Source organism: Magnolia sinica, chromosome 14 (assembly GCF_029962835.1).
Source record: "Magnolia sinica isolate HGM2019 chromosome 14, MsV1, whole genome shotgun sequence".
In the NCBI taxonomy this organism is placed as follows: domain Eukaryota; kingdom Viridiplantae; phylum Streptophyta; class Magnoliopsida; order Magnoliales; family Magnoliaceae; genus Magnolia; species Magnolia sinica.
Window position 1 is genome coordinate 59073393 of NC_080586.1, and position 19072 is coordinate 59092464.

Sequence of the window (19072 nt, forward strand, 5' to 3'; positions counted from 1 at the left end):
AGACTCCTAGAAATCACAACTTACTATAAATAGTAAACTTACTATTTATAGATGGTCGTGATGTCTACTAGTGTGCATGGTTTTCAGCCAAAAATAGTAAGTGTCCTATTTAGCCATACCATGATGTTCTCCTAATTATTCTAAACACTTTTCATGTTGGGTGCAACTCCTAAAGCCCAAATGATGAAGAGTTATACTCAAACTAAAACTTAATATAAATAGTAAAAATGAAGATAAAATAGGATTTTGACCATTGATGTGATGGTATTTTGCAAATTTATATATGGTAGGTTGAACAACTCATTCTGGATTACGAGATGCACTCGATTTAAGGTCTGACGGTCTAGATCACTTCTGTTGTTGACCAGGCCTTTTCTGATCCATTTTAGCCATGAAACTGTCCGTGACCCGCTCTACATCAGCATGTATTCCAATTTTTGAAACACTGCTAAAATATCTCAAACTAATCTGATCATAAGAATGCATTCCATCTGCATTAACACCTGCCCTTTGATTGGTTCTAATCAGCAAGGCATTCTCATGTCTACTTTAGTAGACCATCTAAAGTTGTATTTCATAAACCATATAAAAAATCAAATCCATTCATCTTTGCATATAAAAAAAAGAGTATGAATTGGATGAGCAATGGAAATGGTAGATAAGCATAGGCCTGACCAAATTCAGTTTTTTTTTTTTTAATCCTATAAATGAAGTAAATATAAATATTGAATGTGCTATCACCAGCAAATTATTACTGATTTTCTACTATAAAAAGAAAAAAAGAAAAAAGATTAAGAAAGAAATTATGAAGAAGGGAGAGGCTTTCCAAGAAGGAAGCTTTGGATGAGAGCCAAAGCTCTAGGGGGCTGGTAGCTTGGAACTTCATGACCTGCCCCTCTCACTGTTACTAGTGTTATGTCTCCCTTGTACTCCACCGTGTATCCACCAACCTGATACAATTACATCTTTTTATCAGCCTTTTCACTTCACAACACTCTACTTTTTAATTACTAAAAAAAAAAGGGACCCAACTCTGCCGAGTCGCTTAGACTCATCCCAACTCAGCTGAGTTTACTCGACTCAAGCATATATCATCAAGCTAAGAAAAACTTTAAAAAAGAAAAAAAGAAAAAAAAAGAAACCATGTCATTACAGAAAACATTTGCTCATACCCAATTGATGGTGGGATCCATCAGATGGAATTCAGATCCATTTTCCCACATGTATGGGATCATGTGTGTGAGGGTAGAAAATGCTAGACGTCTAATCTTTAGCCTTTTCCCATTCAATGTGGAAATGGTTTAGGAATTTCTTTCCGGGTAGTGTTCTCCAATGGCTGTGGGGACCATTTAATCAACCATGCCCTCCCATTCAAATAGATGGACTAAGCCCATATAAGTGGGCCCGAAATGCAAAACTTTGGGATCGTCACCCTCTAATCAAGAGAAATATGCAGTAAGAAGTAAGAACTATGATTGGGCTTACCTCCCTTTTGAGTAACTAAGGCCCCCATGAACTCTTCACAGGAAATTTGAGCACATTCAAAGAGTATCTAGTAGAAGTAACAGGAACCTTCCCATCAGTGTCCCCACTGAATTTCAAATTCCAACAAAATCAAATTCAATCAAATTACAAATTTTCAAATTGATTATAATATAAAGAAGACCACAAAATCAAATTTCAAAGGTAGGACTGCTGATGGGCCAAGCCGGAGATTTTAAATTGGCTTGGCCTGGGGTCACTTCAAAATTTGATTTTGAATAGCCTGGGTGTGATTCGTCAAGAGACCTATTTCACCCGCATATGAATACTTACCTGTACACCCAAACGCGGATGCCCTTAGCCATGAACTCCTTCAAGAGGGGTAAGACTGTTGATGGGCTGTCGTGCCAATGGTGTAACACAACACTGCAGTTATTATACTTTCGTTAGTAGAGAATTTTACAATAGGAAAGAATAGGGGTGCACACGGAACTGGTGGAACTAGTAAACCGTACTGGAACCAACAGATCATACGGTTTGGTCCGGTTCTGAAGCGTATTGGTTCTAGTTCCAGTTCCAAAAATCAAAGAATCGCTTAGTTCGGTTTAGTTCTTGGTTATACGTTCTGTAGAATTGAACCGAACCGTGAACTGGACCATAGAATCGAACACTGGATATGAACCTGGAATCATACCCCTCAGTCAATAAATATTAATTTTAAAAAAACATTAATCTTTCTTTATTCTCGCCGTCTTTCATGGCCTGTTTCTGTCTTTCAAGAACCGTACAATTGAACTAGATTATAAAAAAAGCCATGCAATTGGACTGGATTATAATAACGAACCATGCAATTGGACCGGATTATAAAAAGCCATAATCGTAGAACTGAACAGGAACCGAAAGGGTTTTCTACAGTCCGGTTCCAATTCAGTTATAGGGTGCAAACGGTCCAGTTCTGGTTCCGGTTTTGTTTTTCCTGGAACCGTTGGGAATGGTTCAGTTCCGGTTTCACCCTAGAACCCGACCGAACTGAACTGCATGAACCCCTAAGAAAGAATATGGTTTTCATTGTATGGATGCAAAAAAGAAAAGAAAACTAATTGTAGCGTCTAATATATGAATGATCTGGTGGGCCTCATCTGCATCATCTTAAATGGGTCATGACTGAAAAAATCACATCGTATTCTTGATACGTTTGAAATGGGCTTCTTTATGGGCCTGATCTAATCAGGTAATTTCCTTTCATTTCAGTCCTGACCTGCCTACTAATAGGCAGGTACTTGACTAGCTTTCAGGCCTGGGCTTCGGCCTAGATGCTTATCTAGGAGGTCATAGGTATCTAATCTGCTGGTTTTGGACGAGCCTTGGCCCATTTCAGTCAGGGCTATTGATTCCTTAAGATCTGTGGGTAGGGCTCATTTCAGGTTAGATTTGGGCTGCATCTACATTGGATCTGATCATTAGTTTCAGGCTTGAGATGTTTAACACTATTAACATGAGGGGAGATGATCTCAAGAATCAGTACTTGGTTGGTGGGTCGGGCCTGACATAGATGATTATATAATGGGCTGATGCAATGGGCCCATTTCATCCCTCTCCTCGGGTGAGGCATGACTTATATTGCATCCCATCTCAATGTATGGCAGGGATGTAACGCACGTGAGCCAAACTGGCACATATTTCGTTCATACCTACAGGCTGACCATGGATGATCAAGTTTAGTGACATTAGCATGAAGGGCAGTTTGGACTTCAATTCAGATATGCATCCACGTAGTAATCTGTGCATGGATCGTATTTCAATACCTGCATGCAAATGCCACACAAAGTATATCAAACTCACAGCAGAAATCTACTCAAACAAGATTATCATTGATTATGATCCGTTTATTGGCACATGTATGGTGATCATCGCCATCCAGATTGTGGATGGATTGCCTAGTTAAGTGTCACGCTGATCAAGCAATCTTATCCATTAAAACGGATGGTTAGAGGTTTAAAAAATTGAATGGTCTGGATTCAATATGCAGGTTAGATGGTTACTATCATCTATCATTCTGATTATTTTTTGCACATTCCATTTACAATTAAATCCCTTCGGCCGATCCGATTTCCATGATACTGTTCCAATGGCTATCAGGTTTAACGGGATTTAATTTTATTAAAACTTAGGCTAGCCTGAACAAATCTTTGGCGGGCCGGATACGGGTTCGACTAGCTTAAGATTCTAGAAATCAGAAAATATGCATCGTTGTAAACTTGACTTGAGTTGACCTCAGGCTCGCTGAAGGCAGGGTCGGGCAGGGAGAAGGTCCATGAAATATAAAGAATTTTAGTTGCTGGAAACTTGACCTAGGCTGATCTCGGGCTGACTCGAGATGGTTCGGCTGGCCGAAGATATGGTTGGGCTAGCTGAACACCCTTGATTTTTCCAGTAAAATTAGCTACAAGTTAAAGTTTGAAAAACCATAATATTGCACTTTATCTTAGGGTCTTTTCTAAGGTCGTATTTACCTGTAGGTTGGCATACAATTGATCTTTTTCTTGAAAATATTTTGAACCTTTTACTCTTAACATGTTGAGGCGCACTCTAGTCTTGAAGTGTGTTGAAGTTCCATACTGTGATACATTTTTTTTCTTTAAAAAGTTCGGAATGCGCCATCTGATGGGTCTTTAAATAAGGATATAGTGGCAGATATATTCATCTGCCGATGTAGGAATCATATAACAGCGGATGAAAACTATCTACCATTATATAGCTAAACAAATGGCGAGAATGAAGCTGCTCGTGGTGGAAAATGGCGGTAATTTTTACAATAGAGGATATAATTATCCTCCACTAAAGAACCTAGTACTTAGAGAAAACCGAAACATGCCACCTGGTGGGCTCTGAATGAGGAAATATGGTGTATTATATATCTGCCACTATATAAATGTCCAAAAAGTTCTCGGTTTATAGTGTATAAAAGTGGAAAACAAAATCCGCTGCTAGTGACGACCGCCATTGGTCTGGATTATTCCCTACAGTGGGAGACTGGTTCTTTCCGCTATTATATGTTATTTATTGTGGTGGAAGATGTTATTTGCCGCTATAGGTCATTTTTCTTGTAGTATCTATTGTAGAAGCAGAGTACATGTCAGCTACTCAATCATGCAAAAAGACTATTTAGTTGAGGAGTTTATTAGAAGAATTGAAATTTAAGTAAAAAGTGGTGGTAGTTCGTTGTGATAGTTAGAGCACATTATACTTGGCTAAAAATCCAGTATTTCAAGCTTAAACCAAGCTCAAACCAAGCACATCGATATAATTATCACTTAGCAAAATCTGGTATTTCGCACTAGAACACGTAAGCCCAATACACCACGGACCAAGTATATAAAACAACATAAAGGTACTCCACCTTTCTCATATAAACCCAAAATTTTCCTTCCACTTTTCCAACGTGGGACTATTCCCAAAACATAAAAAAAATTAGTTTTTTGCAAATACTTTATATAATATGTATATATTTTTAATATAAAATGTATTTAAAATCAACATTTTACAACAATCCCTCATTTGATTTTAAAATATATTTTTTGGAAAATATCTGCCAGAATAGAAACAACTTATATGGATAAAAAAAGATATCTTTCAATTTGAATCTTTCCTTAATGTAAGTATCTTAAAGCTCTATCGAAATTACTGGTAGCTACAACGTTGAACCATTTATTCCTATATAACAGAGTCGGATAAACTACACACATATTTATTTTTGTGTATATTAGAGTTCCCACGATCTTGCTCAGCACAATTAGCGGCCTGTACTCATCCTATTTCATGAATGATCCCGAAAGAAACTCCAACTCTCATGAGAGACGACACCATTTTTACGTCTACATAGGTGAAATCCTTTGAGTGTCTTCATTACTATTAAGAAACTTGTCCTTTAGACTGGATTTCATTAAGAGTTTTAAGACTCAACCCTCTTTTGTAACACTTAGCATTTATCTATTATGGATGATGTCGTATATAATTTTAGTGCTGAAAACTTTCCACATATCAGTAACTTATTTTTTTCCCATTGAACCCGAAATTAGAGATTTTCTGATTTTAGGTTGGGTTACCATTACCGATGGAACTTTGGTTGAAGAGTTTCTCTAAGACCCGTATCCTAGATCGTATCGTTCTGTAGACTTTTGCAATCTTCCCTGTCGAATTTCGGCAAACCGCAACCTATAACCGGCATTTGCACGTGATCCTAAGTTGCATCCCATATATCTGAGTCGGCTCGATCTGAGACTTGTACCCTAACAATCACGCAGTCGCCGCGATTCCAACGCTGTGTCTTGCGCACCTATGCGATACCCAGGCCAGGAGTTGTGGGCCCGCGTTTATTTCGAGAAAACGTTGCGCGTGGAAAATTTCGAGAAGAGAATCTCTACAATCTATCAAATTAATCTCATCAATCAATCAAGTAAACACCCATCCCTCTCTTACCAACAAGGCATGACAACCCATACCTCTCCCATTAAAAGTCATCTCTCTCTCTCTCTCTCTCTCCACCCATCCCTTCCTTACACCCATCACCATCCCTCTCTCCCATCCATCACTCACTCACTCTCTCTCTCTCTCTCTCTCTCTCATTTCTCTCTTCACTCCCAAACTACCAAGGGAGCAATCGTCCAAGCCTTCCAGGGAGAGAGAACCTCAAGTGTGGCCCACTCCTTACCACCCAATCTCCCATCCTAGCCATCCAACCTTCATCATCTTCCATCAAAGGGAAAGTCAAGGAGTTTAGGAGTCTAAGGAGCCAAGAAGAAGCGGAATTGGTGGGTGATCTTGGGATTTCCACTATTGATTTCTATTTGTGGGTCCACTTGTGGTGGGACCCACTTGATGTATCCATTGTATAGGGAGGGCCCATAGTGGTGGGGTCCCTCCCCTTCACATGTCTCTTCCTCTCTCTCTCTCTCTCTCTCTCTCTCTCTCTCTTTCTCTATTGTAGTGATGTGTGGCCCACCTGATTTGCCCAGACATCGAAACCGTCTGCCCATTTGCTAGACATGGGACCACCTTGATGATGTATTCCATCCAGGCCGTCCATCCGCTGGACGTCCAGGATGCCTGGATAAGAGTAGGTAAAACACAATATCAGCTTGATTTAAATCAGTGGGGGCATGTGTATGTGGGACCCACCTTTGATGTATGCCTTTCATCCATGACTGGCCACCGTGTGGGGACCATAATGATGTATGTGCTTTAGATCCAGGTTGTCCGTCCAGGGCTTGGACGAGAGGCCACCAGGGTGTAAGTGTCTTATTCACGCTGTCCGTTCGTGGATCCCATCCACGTGGCCCACCATCTTGCACGTGTGAGATCCATACCATCCACTGACTGGAATCGTGGACCCTACGCATGATGTATGTATCTTGCATCCACACCGTCCAGACCTTGAACGGTGGGGATCGGATTGGCTGGTGTGCATTACATAGCATTACAACTGTGGTATTGACGTCAGCAAATTTTGTGGGGCCCGCACATGATATATGTATTTTATCCATGCTGCCCAGTAACGTGGGCCCCACACATGTGGACCCCACGTGACGTATGGGTTTCATCCACACCGTCCAAACCTTGGATAGTGGGAACCCACCTCTCTGCATGTGGCCTATAGCCACACCGTCCATCTGTTGTGAGCCCCACGCAACAGCTGCTGCTGTCCACTGACGTCAACAAGTTCAGTGGGGCCCCCCATGATGTAATGTTGTATCCAGACCGTCCAAGGGACGGTGGGCCCTAACATCTTGAGCTGTTGTTGACGTTAGTAAGTTCTGTGGCCCCATCACGCGGCATGTATTATATCCACACCGTCCCTCTTCAATGGCCCAGATCCAGCACATGTGGGCTGCACCGTTGCAGCAGCAAATCCAAACCAATGACCGTCTGGATGGAGGGACAAAGCAAATATCAGCTTCATTTCAAGCTGAGGTGGGCCACACGTGTGGACCCACCTCTGACGTACGAGTCTCACCCATGCTGTCCGTCTGCGGGTCCCACGTAGGGACTACCTTGATGTATGTACTTCGGATCCACACCATCCAAACCTTTGGATAGTGGGTTTGATTGTGAGGTATGTGTTGCATCCTAACCATCCAATCTACTTGGACCCAACGTGCTATGTGGGACCCACCTTGATGTATGAGCTCTATATCCACACCGTACATCTTGAAATATCATTTTGGGACTGGGCCCAAGGTCTGGACAGGCCCAGGAGCAAGGATCTGTCTAACGGCAGCAGGCCCAACTGCAATGTATGTGTTTTAAGCACCTAGGCCCACTGGTTTGGGTGGGTTTATAGGGTCGGCCCACCTTCTGGACGACCCACATCTACTGGGACCCACCGTGATATGCATTAATCTAAACCATCCATCCAATCCTCCATATTATTTAAGGCTATGGGCCTGAGAGGGAGACAGATCCAAACCTCAATTGGTCCACACCGCAGGAAACAGTGGGACTGATGTCTATCATTGATTTTCTTTGGGTCCACCGCGATGTTTGGTTGAAGCCTAGTTAGGGGCTATGAGGCCCACCAGATATTTTTATGTTATCCAGGCCATCCATTCACTGAAGTCCAGTTGGTCCCCATGCAGGTGGGCTAGAAGTCCAGCAAGCGGCCCACCTTTGCTGCATGTATTTATAACCCCGCTGGCCATTAGTGTGGTCCTATTTGTGATGTGTAGGGCCTTTGTAATAAGGATCATTGTGCCTATGTGATGAGGCCCAATGTGATGTTTATGTGGCCATGAGTGAGGCCCAATGTGATGTTTGTGTGGCCCATAAGTGCGGCTCATGTGATGTTTGTGTGACCCTTAAATGCGGCCCAATAAGATGTATGCAATGTAGCCCACTTGATGTATATGAGGCCCACGTGATGTAACCCACTTGAGGTATATGAGGCCTATGTGATGTAACCCATTTTGATGTATATGAGGCCCATTGTTGCGACCCATTGAGATGTATATGAGGCCCATATATGAGGCTCATTATAATGAGCATACGGCCCGTCTTTAAGGCCCATTGTGATGTACATGAGACCCATGGGATGTGGCCCATTATGATGTATATGTGGTCCATGAGTGAGGCCCATGTGATGTGGCCCATTGTAATGTGTATTAGACACATGTGATGCGGCCCATTGTGATGTATTTGAGGCCCAAGTATAAGGCCCAATGTGATCTATATGAGGCCCATGAGTGAGGCCCAATGTGGTGTATATAAAGCCCTTTTGTGAGGCCCAAGGTGATGTATATGAGGCCCATTGTGATGTGTGATTCCACCAAGATGTGTGTAATGATGCCCATCCATGTTCCTAGTTGATATTAAACAGGCCATGCCTTGGGAGCAATGATGGTTAAATGTCCACGTTGTATGAGTAATGATAGTTAGATGTCCACATTATAACTCTCCCTAGGGCCCGTTGTTAGGCCCATTCTCATCTCCCCTTAATGGGCTAACCCAAACCGCTGAGCCTCCATTGATGATTATATTACCCATCTTTCCCTTTGATTAGGCTATCCCAATCCGTTGGGCCCCCATTTGATAATGATGCTTTCCATCATATCCTGTAGGACCACCCAAGCCTTGAAGCCTATCTTGTGTTCGTACCAAGCCTTCCATAGGGAATGTGGTCTACCTTATGCTTATTGGGCCCTTAGGAAGCCCAGATTGATACGTGATAGAATGGGCAAGGAAGCCCACTCCTTGTTCTTAAGCCCATTCTTGATAAAAGTAGGCCATCTAGGCCTATTCTTGATATGAGGAGAGAATATCGTCACCATAGATGGAAAGATCGGTGGTATCAGGTTTGGTATATCCACTATTGAGGATCGATCCTCATGTTATGGATTAGATTTGCTGTCCTTCTATGAACCTCGCCATATATATAAGCCGATTATTAATTACGACTATGATTGGTATAGACACTAAGTATGTGTTAGCATAACATCGTGATTGTATGAGGCTTATTATGACTATGTGAGGCCCATCGCGATTGTATGAGGCTCATTGTGTGATTGTATGATGCCCATTATGATTATATGAGGCTCATTGTGATTGTATGAGACCCATTGTGATTGTGTGAAACTCCTTGTATGTGTGAAGCCCAATTGTGATGTGTGAGACCCACTATGTGTATGTGATTGTGTGCACGCCACTCATTCATTATTACCGGCCATGGGCCGCCTTATACAGGCCCACCATAATGTATGTGATTATAATCATACTTAGTATACTTCATGATACATGCCCATATGCATCATTCACATACATGTTGTGAGGAGTGATTGAACATAATATGTGTCATTGGGCTGATTATTTATGGGACTCCTCGAGAGACGGAGTTACCCCACATGAGGGCATGGTACACGCAGGTTTAATGTATGGCTGGATGGTATGACTCATGCATCTCGCATTTTGTGACATGATCATTTGGCGCCCTAGTGACATCAGGGCTGCGGCCTCTACGGACATATCATGGATGGCCAGATGGGACACCAAAAATATTTGGTTTAAGTATATGGGCACTTTGGATGTCTGTGGGTGAAAGTCCCTAAACTCCCGTGGTTAGGGGATGCTCTAACGTCTAGATAGAGTGCAACACATAAGCGCCAAGTGCCAAAAACCAAGAGGCCGTTCTTCCTATTGTGTCGTGGTCGGTTGGGAGGGGGTGTGGCCTTATCTGCTCGAGTGAGGTGGCTGTAAGCTAAGCTAAGTTTGACTAGCTCACAAATAGGTCTGCTATCGACGAGTCGAGCCGATATTGGCAGGCGGGTAGTGAGATCTTTTTCACTCGCTCGGTTGCGTGGCCGGCAGGGGCGGTAGTCAGCCTGGAGTGTACTAGACCCCGTTGATGATCCCAGAGATGTACGATACTGATATGTGGACTTACTGAGCAGAAGTTGCATACTCTGCATTTGATTGATTCATTCATTCACTATCCACTTGGGCTGGTGGTGCGCAACTAATTATTGTGTACCTTCACAATGGTTAGGATTTTGGTTGGGGCGCACGACTAACTTAAGATCAAGAGTTTACCATATTGAGTCCGGTTATCCAAATTTAGGTATGGGACTAGTTTGGATAGAAGTCCCTTGTGATGAACCACATAGCTTGCGATACTATGTACTATCATCCTGCCTTCATACTCCAGCTTGGTCATTTCATTCACACCGCATATTACATTATATCCGCAGCATATGGCATTTTGGGTTGCCATGTTTCTGCATTTATATAGCCTAGATGAGGTTAACGGTATTCATGGACCCGTCAGGTTTGCATATTGCATTGCACCCTCAGTATATGATATTTGGGTTACTATGACTCCGCATTGTATAGTTGTTCTACATTATTTCTTTAGTATATGATATTGGCTTATTATGTTTTACATCGCATAGCCTAGATAAAGTTGATTGTAATTATGGACTTACCGTCATGTTTCCGCATTGCTCTGATATTGCATACTTGACACTTACCTTGCGCACACACTTACACCACCCTCTAAGATTTCTATAAGCTTATGCACGATAGATGCGTGTAGGTGACGTTAGGTCGCAGCAGCGTTAAGCTTGGAGTGTGCAGCAGTCTTCTAGAGCTTTGATTTTCGATATATGTATATTTTTCCTTTCAGCATTATATTCAACTGCTTATATTAATGGATATGTAATGATGATGTTGCCTTTGTGATTTGGGTAAATTGTGGTTATGCTTCTTATGAGATAAATGTACGTTGAAAAATCCTCCTTGTAGGATCCCAAGATTAGAATTTGGGGTATGGGAGCTAAGAATGGGGTACTACGGAGGCTGTCAGCACCGGATTTGGTGATTGAGAATTCTGTGAGCCTGGTTTTCGAGTTTGGGGCGTGACAATTTCAACCCTATCTTTCTAGATGTTGTCTTTATTACCTCTCTCGTTAGAGGTTTAGTAAAATGGTCAGCTAAGTTATTACTTGATTTCACATAGGAAATAACAATAATTCCATCTCGAATCAATTGTCTCAAATAATCATGTCGTAGACTAATATGTTTATACTTACCATTATAAGTAAAAATATAAGCTCTAGTTAATGTGGCTTTACTATCACAATGTAGTAACACAACCGATATAGGCTTTACACAAAATGAGATTTCTAATAAAAGATCCCTAAGTCACTCAGCCTCTTTTCTTGTTGCAGCCAAGGATATAAATTCAGACTCCATAGTTGAGTGTGTTATGCAGGTCTGTTTCTTGGATCCCCAAGATATAACTGTACCTCCTAGGGTGAATACCCACCTTGTAGTAGGCTTTTTGTCCCTTGCACTCGATATCCAACTCGCATCGGTATATCCTTCCAATACGGTAAGAAATTCTGAGTAAAATAGCCCTAAGTCTTTGGTTGCTTTTAAGTAACAAAGGACTTTACCGATAGCATTCCAGTTTTCTACACGTTGTTGATAGATGTCTTAAATTTGTCAAATAGGCTCAATGACATCAAGGGAATTCGGCTAGTCTAAGAAAGTTTGGTTGAAAATCGAGCAATATATTCTTTTGGAATTTGCGGGAAATTCGGACAACCTAAGGACGGTCGGTTAGCCCAAGCTCTCGTTTGGCCAGCCTAAGGTTACGCAGTTTGTGCACGGACTACATAAATTTGAAACAGTTTCCGGACTATTCCAAGTCAGTGTGAAAGTAGGGTTTCCTAATCTATAAATAAGAGTTCCTAGGGCCATTCTAAAACATGCTAAGACTTTTTAAAGTATTCCAAAGGATTTTTAGAAAGGATTCTAGGGTTTCAAAGGGTGTAGCAAGGGTGAGATTTGAGGTTGTTCGAATTGAGTAATTCTTTTCTCTTTGTAATTTATGCTTTCATAGTGAATTTCTGTCGCTTTGTGCCATAGTTTTTTTTTCGAAAGGGTTTTCCACGTTAAATCTTTGTGTTCTCTTTGTGCTTGCTTGATGCTCTTGGATTGCTATCCTAGATCCATATTTGTGTGATTCCACAGTCCAAAACCTAACACCACACTAGGGTTACTAGTAAACCTACTAAGTTTACTCACAGCATATGCGATATCTAGTCTAGTGCATTGTATATGATACATAAGACTTCTTATAGCATTCGCATACTCTAGTTGCGTAACTACTCTTCTGTTATTATCTTTCAAATTGATACTTGGATCAAATGAGGTTTTTGCTTCCTTTATATTTAGATGGTTAAACCTATTTAGTATCTTCTCAATATAAAGAGATTGACACAAAACATAACCCCCACTATGTTTTTTTAACTTTGATACCTAGGATGGTATCCACATCTCCAAGATCCTTCATTTTGAATACGGAAGATAAAAACCTCTTTATTTCAGTTACACATTCCATTTTATTACTAATTATTAACATGTCATCAACAGATAGACAAATAATAATTATGCAACTACCATCAACTTTAGAATATATGCATTTATCAGCTAAATTATGCATGAAACCATGAGATAGTATTTTTGAATCAAACATCTTATGCTATTGTTTTGGTGCTCATTTTAATCCATACAAAGATTTAATTACTTTACAAACTTTATTCTCATTTCCTGGTAGATCGAATCCTTCATGTTGTTCCATGTATACCTCCTCATTGAGGTCACTATTCAGGAATGTAATCTTTACATCCATTTGGTGGATATGAAGATGATGTATGAAAGTTAGCGTAAATAAAATCCTAATGGATGTTATCCTAGTTACAGGAGAATATGTGTTAAAATAATATATCCATTCTTTTTGTCTGAAACCCTTAGTTACTAATATAACTTTAAAGGTTTAGATAATCCCATCAATGTAATATTTCTTCTTAAATACCCACTTACAACCCATGGGTTTAGAACCTAGAGGTAAGTTAATTAGTTCTCATGTTTGATTTGACACTATAGATTTCATTTCATCATTAATACCTTCTTTCCATAAAGCTGAGTCTGTAGAAGACATAACCTCAGTATATGTCTTAAGGTAATCTTTTATAGTACTATAGGGATTTTTTTTTTATATAATATTATCTCTATCTCCTTCTACAAGATGAAAAGAGATACGCTGAGAGTTTATATGATCATCGTCTAGACTCTTCTTTACTCTTATCCTTTGACTCCTACGAGGTTCACTTGGAGCTTTCACTACCTGTGGAGCTATACTTACTAGTTCTCTATTAGGAGTTTGGACTTTATTATCCTTTGACTCTGAGGATTGTGAGTTCTCAAAGAACTCAACGTCCCTTGATTCCATAATGGTGTTAGACTCTAGATCTAGGAGTCTATAAGCTTTACTATTTTATGCGTACCCTATGAAGGCGCACTTAATAGCTCTGGGCCCTAACTTGGTTTCTTTTGGATCAGGAGTTCTGTAATATGCAAGACACCCCCACACTTTAAGATATCATATGTTAGGTTTTCTACCTTTTCATGTTTCATATGGTGATGTTTTATACTTCTTAAAGAGAATTCTGTTTCATATGTGACATGTTGTAAGCAGTGCCTCACCCCATAGATTAAGTAACAACTTTACTCGTATTAGCATTGAGTTGATCATCTCTGCTACCGTCCTATTCTTCATTTCTACTATACCATTTTGTTGCGGTGTGTATGGTGCAGTACATTGGTGTGTTAGTCCATATTCTTCACAGAAGTCAGCGAATTCATTAGAAAAGTATTTTCTCCCTCTATCGCTGCGGAGAATGTTAATTTTCTAATTTAATTATTTTTTACTTCTTCTTTATATACTTTGAACATTTTTATTGCTTCATCTTTGCTCTTTAATAGGTATACATACACATATCTAAAGTAATTATCAATAAAGGTTATAGAATACATTCTTCCTCCACGAGTAAGAATGTCATTTAACTCACAGATATCGCTGTGCATAAGATTCAATATCTGGGATAATCTTATGACACTAGGAAAAGGTTTTTTTGTCATTTTGGATCGTATGCACACTTCACATTTATCATTTTTATTATCTGTGTATGAGATTAAATCATTCTTAGCCATGAATTTTAAGGTACTATATCCTATATGGGCTAGTCTATCATGCCATAGTTCAACGGATTCAACCATATATACAGAAGTGCTACTTTCATTAAGAGAAAACTTGATCATACTATTACAAGCATATCCCTTTCTGACAAAGTCCTCATTCTTGGACAGAATCAGTTTTCCTGACTCGTAAACAACCCTTATTTCAGGTTTACTAAGAAGATTCACAGAAACTAGGTTTCGCCTCATGTCTGGAACATGCAATACATTTGTCAGAATCATTTTCTTCCCAAAAGTAAACACCAGTTCAATGGTTCCTTTGCCAACAATCTTCGATCTAACTTCATTATCCATTTGGACTTCTTGACCAATGGTCAATTCCTCATAAGTTTTGAAGGTTGATCTGTCGTAGTAGACATGTACGGTAGTAGCAGTATCGTACCACTAATTAGGAACTTTTCCTTGGATTGTGTTCACTTCAGTGATCATTGCCACTATATCGCCTTCTACTGCACTAGCTTTTTTTTTTTTTTTTTTGATTTGTGATATCGGCAAACTTGATCATAATGCCCAATTTTTCCACAGACATGACAAGGGCCTTTGAACTTTCATTTTAAGTTTTCTTGAATTTTCAGCTTATTCTTTTGATTTTTCTTAAATTTTTCTTTATTGGGTTTCAGGAAATCGTCCTTCTCGAGATTCTTATTATTTGTATTTTTTATTGCGTGCACTTTGGATGAAGAATTTCCATTTTCATTCTTTTTATTGTGATTACGGGATTTTTCCTCAATTTGTAGATGCTTTTGGATTTGTTCCAATGTATAGTCCTCAGTCTTATGCATCAACTTCTTTCTATAGTCTTTTCATATCGGGAGCAACTTTGCGATAATAGCCCCGACTTAGAATGACTCAGGAAGATCAATTTTAATGGTCGTGATTTTATTCACTATTAGCTGCAATTCTTGAATTTGAGACAGCGGCGGTTTGTTATCTACCATGTTATAGTCAAAGTACCTGGCTATCAGGAACTTGTTGGTACCTTCTTCTTCAGCTTTGTATTTGAACTCCAGAGCGGTCCAAATTTCTTTAGCAGATGATGTTTGTGTGCACAGATCATACAGACAGTCGGAGAGCACATTTAGAATATTTTCACAGCATAGAAGTTCATCTTCAATTCGTTTGTTGCAGGCAGCGATCACTTCAGGTGTGTCCTTATCAGTAGCTTCAGGCAGCGGTTGCAAATTTGGATCTAGGATGTAAAAGATCTTTAACGCCGTCAGAAGAAACTTGATCTTGTCTTGCCACCTTGTAAAGTTGATTCCATCGAACCGATCAAGATGAATCAAATCTTAATTCATCAGTTTGATGGATGATACGCTTTCGGCTTCCATCTAAAAATAACGCTTTAAGATTGTTGAAAAAATTAATACAGAAAAATATTTTTTATAAATAGGTAAATCGAAAATAATCAGGACAGACTAAAGCACATATGAGAACGCTGTCCTTAAAGCGTTATTTGCCCCTACTTAAATAGATTGACTATGTTGAAAGGTTCTAGACAAATAGCTTCTAGGATACGACGAGCCTGGTGTGGATTTGCATTCAGCAAATACGAGGATCAACCAATAGAACTCTTATACACAAATTTCTGGCAGAAATAAATAAAAGAAAATTCTCATAATTAGAAAGAGAAAAGGAATATTAGACCACAACACTGGTCTGTTCTTTAAGCAAAGGTTTAGATGAACCAATTTAGACCAGAACACTGGTCTGTTCTTCAGGCTAAGGTTTGGATGAACCTTGATGTCTTGCTGGAGTGCATTGTTTGTAATTCTCACTTTGGTTCGAATGAGTATGCTTGGAGTGTATTGGTCATGGATCGTAAATCCATCTAGGCATTGTTTATATAGGTTAGGATGGCGGAAAGTTTTGGTCCATGGCCTTTTATTCATTGGTTCGAATGAGTATGCTTGGAGTGTGTTGGTCATGGATCGTAAATCCATCTAGGCATTGTTTATATAGGTTAGGATGGCTGAAAGTTTTGGTCCATGGCCTTTTATTCATATGACCGTTTCTAACTGTTGGTGAGAAACTAGCCGTTATTGGCAGTTTCTGACCGTTGTGCATGTGGTATAACAGCTGCTACATGCTGACCGTCTAGACTCATTGGCTAGCCGTTCCTAGTTGTTGGGCTAGCCACAAGCAATTACTGCATGGTCTGTCCTAATGTGCATGAGGAGTTATACCTCACTCCAACGGCTAGTTTTTCCAGGCTCTATATAAGTCATATGGGTCTCATTCAGACCTCTAGACTCATCCCAGCCACTTGCATTATCTCTTTATTGCACTACGGATGTGCGAAGTGCAAAGTGCGCCACTAGCGCCTCTACAGCCACACTGCCTCACATGCCAAGCACGGGTGTTCGAGTACACGCAAACCTGATACACCACGGACCAAGCATATAAAATATAAAGGTACTCCACCTTTCTCATATAAACCCAAACTTTTCCTTCCTCTTTTCCAACGTGGGACTATTCCCCAAACACCAAAAAATGAGTTTTTTTTTTTGCAAATACTTTATATAATATGTATAGAATTTTAATATTAAAATATATTTAAAATCAACATTTTACAACATGTACAATTTCTGATAGCCTACATATCAATCACCACACATTGTAATAAGTATCCAATGACTCCCCTCAAACTAGCTTGTTGAGGCCTAAATCCCGTTTTGAGTAAGTGTTGTGCATTTGAAATACCAATCCAATTACAAAAGCAGGTTTAAAAAACCCAATTTACAGAAACTCTCATTTGCTCAAGTACCTTCAAATGAGTCCCTGAAGGTGTCATATGATCACCCGGAAGACATCAAGCAAGCACTGGCCAGGTTGCCCTTGCCATGAAATGGGTTGGCATCTATTCCAATTTTAGAAACACTGAACACATTTCTCAAACTAATCTGATCATAAGAATGCATCTATCTGCATTAACACCTGCCCTTTGATTGGTTCTAATCAGCAAGGCATTCTCATGTCTACTTTAGTAGACCATCTAAAGTTGTATTTCATAAACTACATAAAAATCAAATCCATTCATCTTTGCATTAAAAAAGAGTATGGATTGGATGAGCAATGGAAATGATAGATTAGCATAGGCCTGACCAAATTCAGTTTTATTTTTCTAATCCTATAAATAAAGTAAATATAAATATTAAATGTTATCATCAGCAAATTATTACTGATTTTTTACTATAAAAAGAAAAAAATAAAAAACATTAAGAAAGAAATTATGAAGAAGGGAGAGGCTTTCCAAGAAGGAAGCTTTGGATAAGAGCCAGAGCTCTTGGGGGCTGGTAGCTTGGAACTTCATGACCTGCCCCTCTCACTGTTACTAGTGTTATGTCTCCCTTGTACTCCACCGTGTATCCACCAACCTGATACAATTACATCTTTTTATCAGCCTATTCACTTCACAACACTATGCTCTTTAATTACTAAAAAAAGAAAAGAAAAAAGACCTGACTCTGCCGAGTCGCTTAGACTCAGCCCAACTCAGCTGAGTTGACTCGACTCAAGCATATATCATCAAGCAAAGAAAAAGAAACCAAGTTATTACAGAAAACTTTTGGTCATACCCAATTGATGGTGGGACCCATCAGATGGAATTCAGATCCATATTCCCACATGTACAGGATCATGTGTGTGAGATTAGAAAATGCAAGACATCCAATCTTTAGCCTTTTCCCATTCAATGTGGAAATGGTTTAGGAATTTCTTTCTGGGTTGTTCTCCAATGGCTGTGGACCATTTAATCAACCATGCCCTCCAATTCAAATAGATGGACTAAGCCCATTTAAGTGGGCCCAAAATACGAAAGTTTGGGATCGTCACCCTCTAATCAAGAGAAATATGCAGTGAGACGTAAGAACTGTGATTGGGCTTACCTCCCTTTTGAGCAACCAAGGCCTCCATGGAGTTTTCACAGGAAGTTTGAGCACGTTCAAAGAGTATCTAGTAGAAGTAACAGGAACCCTCCCATCAGTGTCCCCACTGCATTTCAAATTCCAACAAAATCAAATTCAATCAAATTGCAAATTTTCAATTTGATTATAATATAAAGAAGACCACAAAATCAAATTTCAAAGGTAGGGCTGCCGATGGGCCATGCCGGAGATTTTAAATTGGATGGGCCTCGGCCACTTCAAAATTTGATTTTGAATAGCCTGGGTGGGATTCATCAAGAGACCTATTTCACCCGCATATGAACACTTACCTGTACACCCAAACGCGGATGCCCTTAGCCATGAACTCCTTCAAGAGGGGTAAGACTGTCGATGCGCTGTCGCGCCAATGGTATAACACAACACTGCAATTATTATATTTTTTTAGTAGAGAATTTTACAATAGGAAAGAATAAGGGTGCACACGGAGCCGGTGGAACCGGTAAACCGTAATGGAACCGACAGGTCATACGGTTTGGTCCGGTTCTGAAGCGCACTGGTTTTAGTTCCGGTTCCAAAAATCAAAGAATCGCTTAGTTCGGTTCAATTCTTGGTTA

The 19072-nt window shown here is 39.9% G+C and overlaps 1 protein-coding gene and 1 pseudogene across 1 annotated transcript in view; both read right to left on the minus strand.

The window, feature by feature from the left end:
- Positions 1-414: 414 nt before the first annotated feature.
- Positions 415-17492, minus strand: LOC131224984 (serine carboxypeptidase-like 29; annotated as a pseudogene).
- Positions 17493-17635: 143 nt separating this feature from the next.
- Positions 17636-19072, minus strand: part of LOC131225846 (serine carboxypeptidase II-3-like) — a 34781-nt gene continuing 33344 nt past the window's right edge. The window contains exons 6-8 of the mRNA XM_058221442.1: positions 18788-18880; positions 18459-18564; positions 17636-17948 (exon numbers count right to left, since the gene is read on the minus strand). Coding sequence (XP_058077425.1) covers positions 17802-17948; positions 18459-18564; positions 18788-18880 — 346 coding nt within the window. The 3' untranslated portion in view covers positions 17636-17801. The remainder of the gene's footprint in view (positions 17949-18458; positions 18565-18787; positions 18881-19072) is intronic.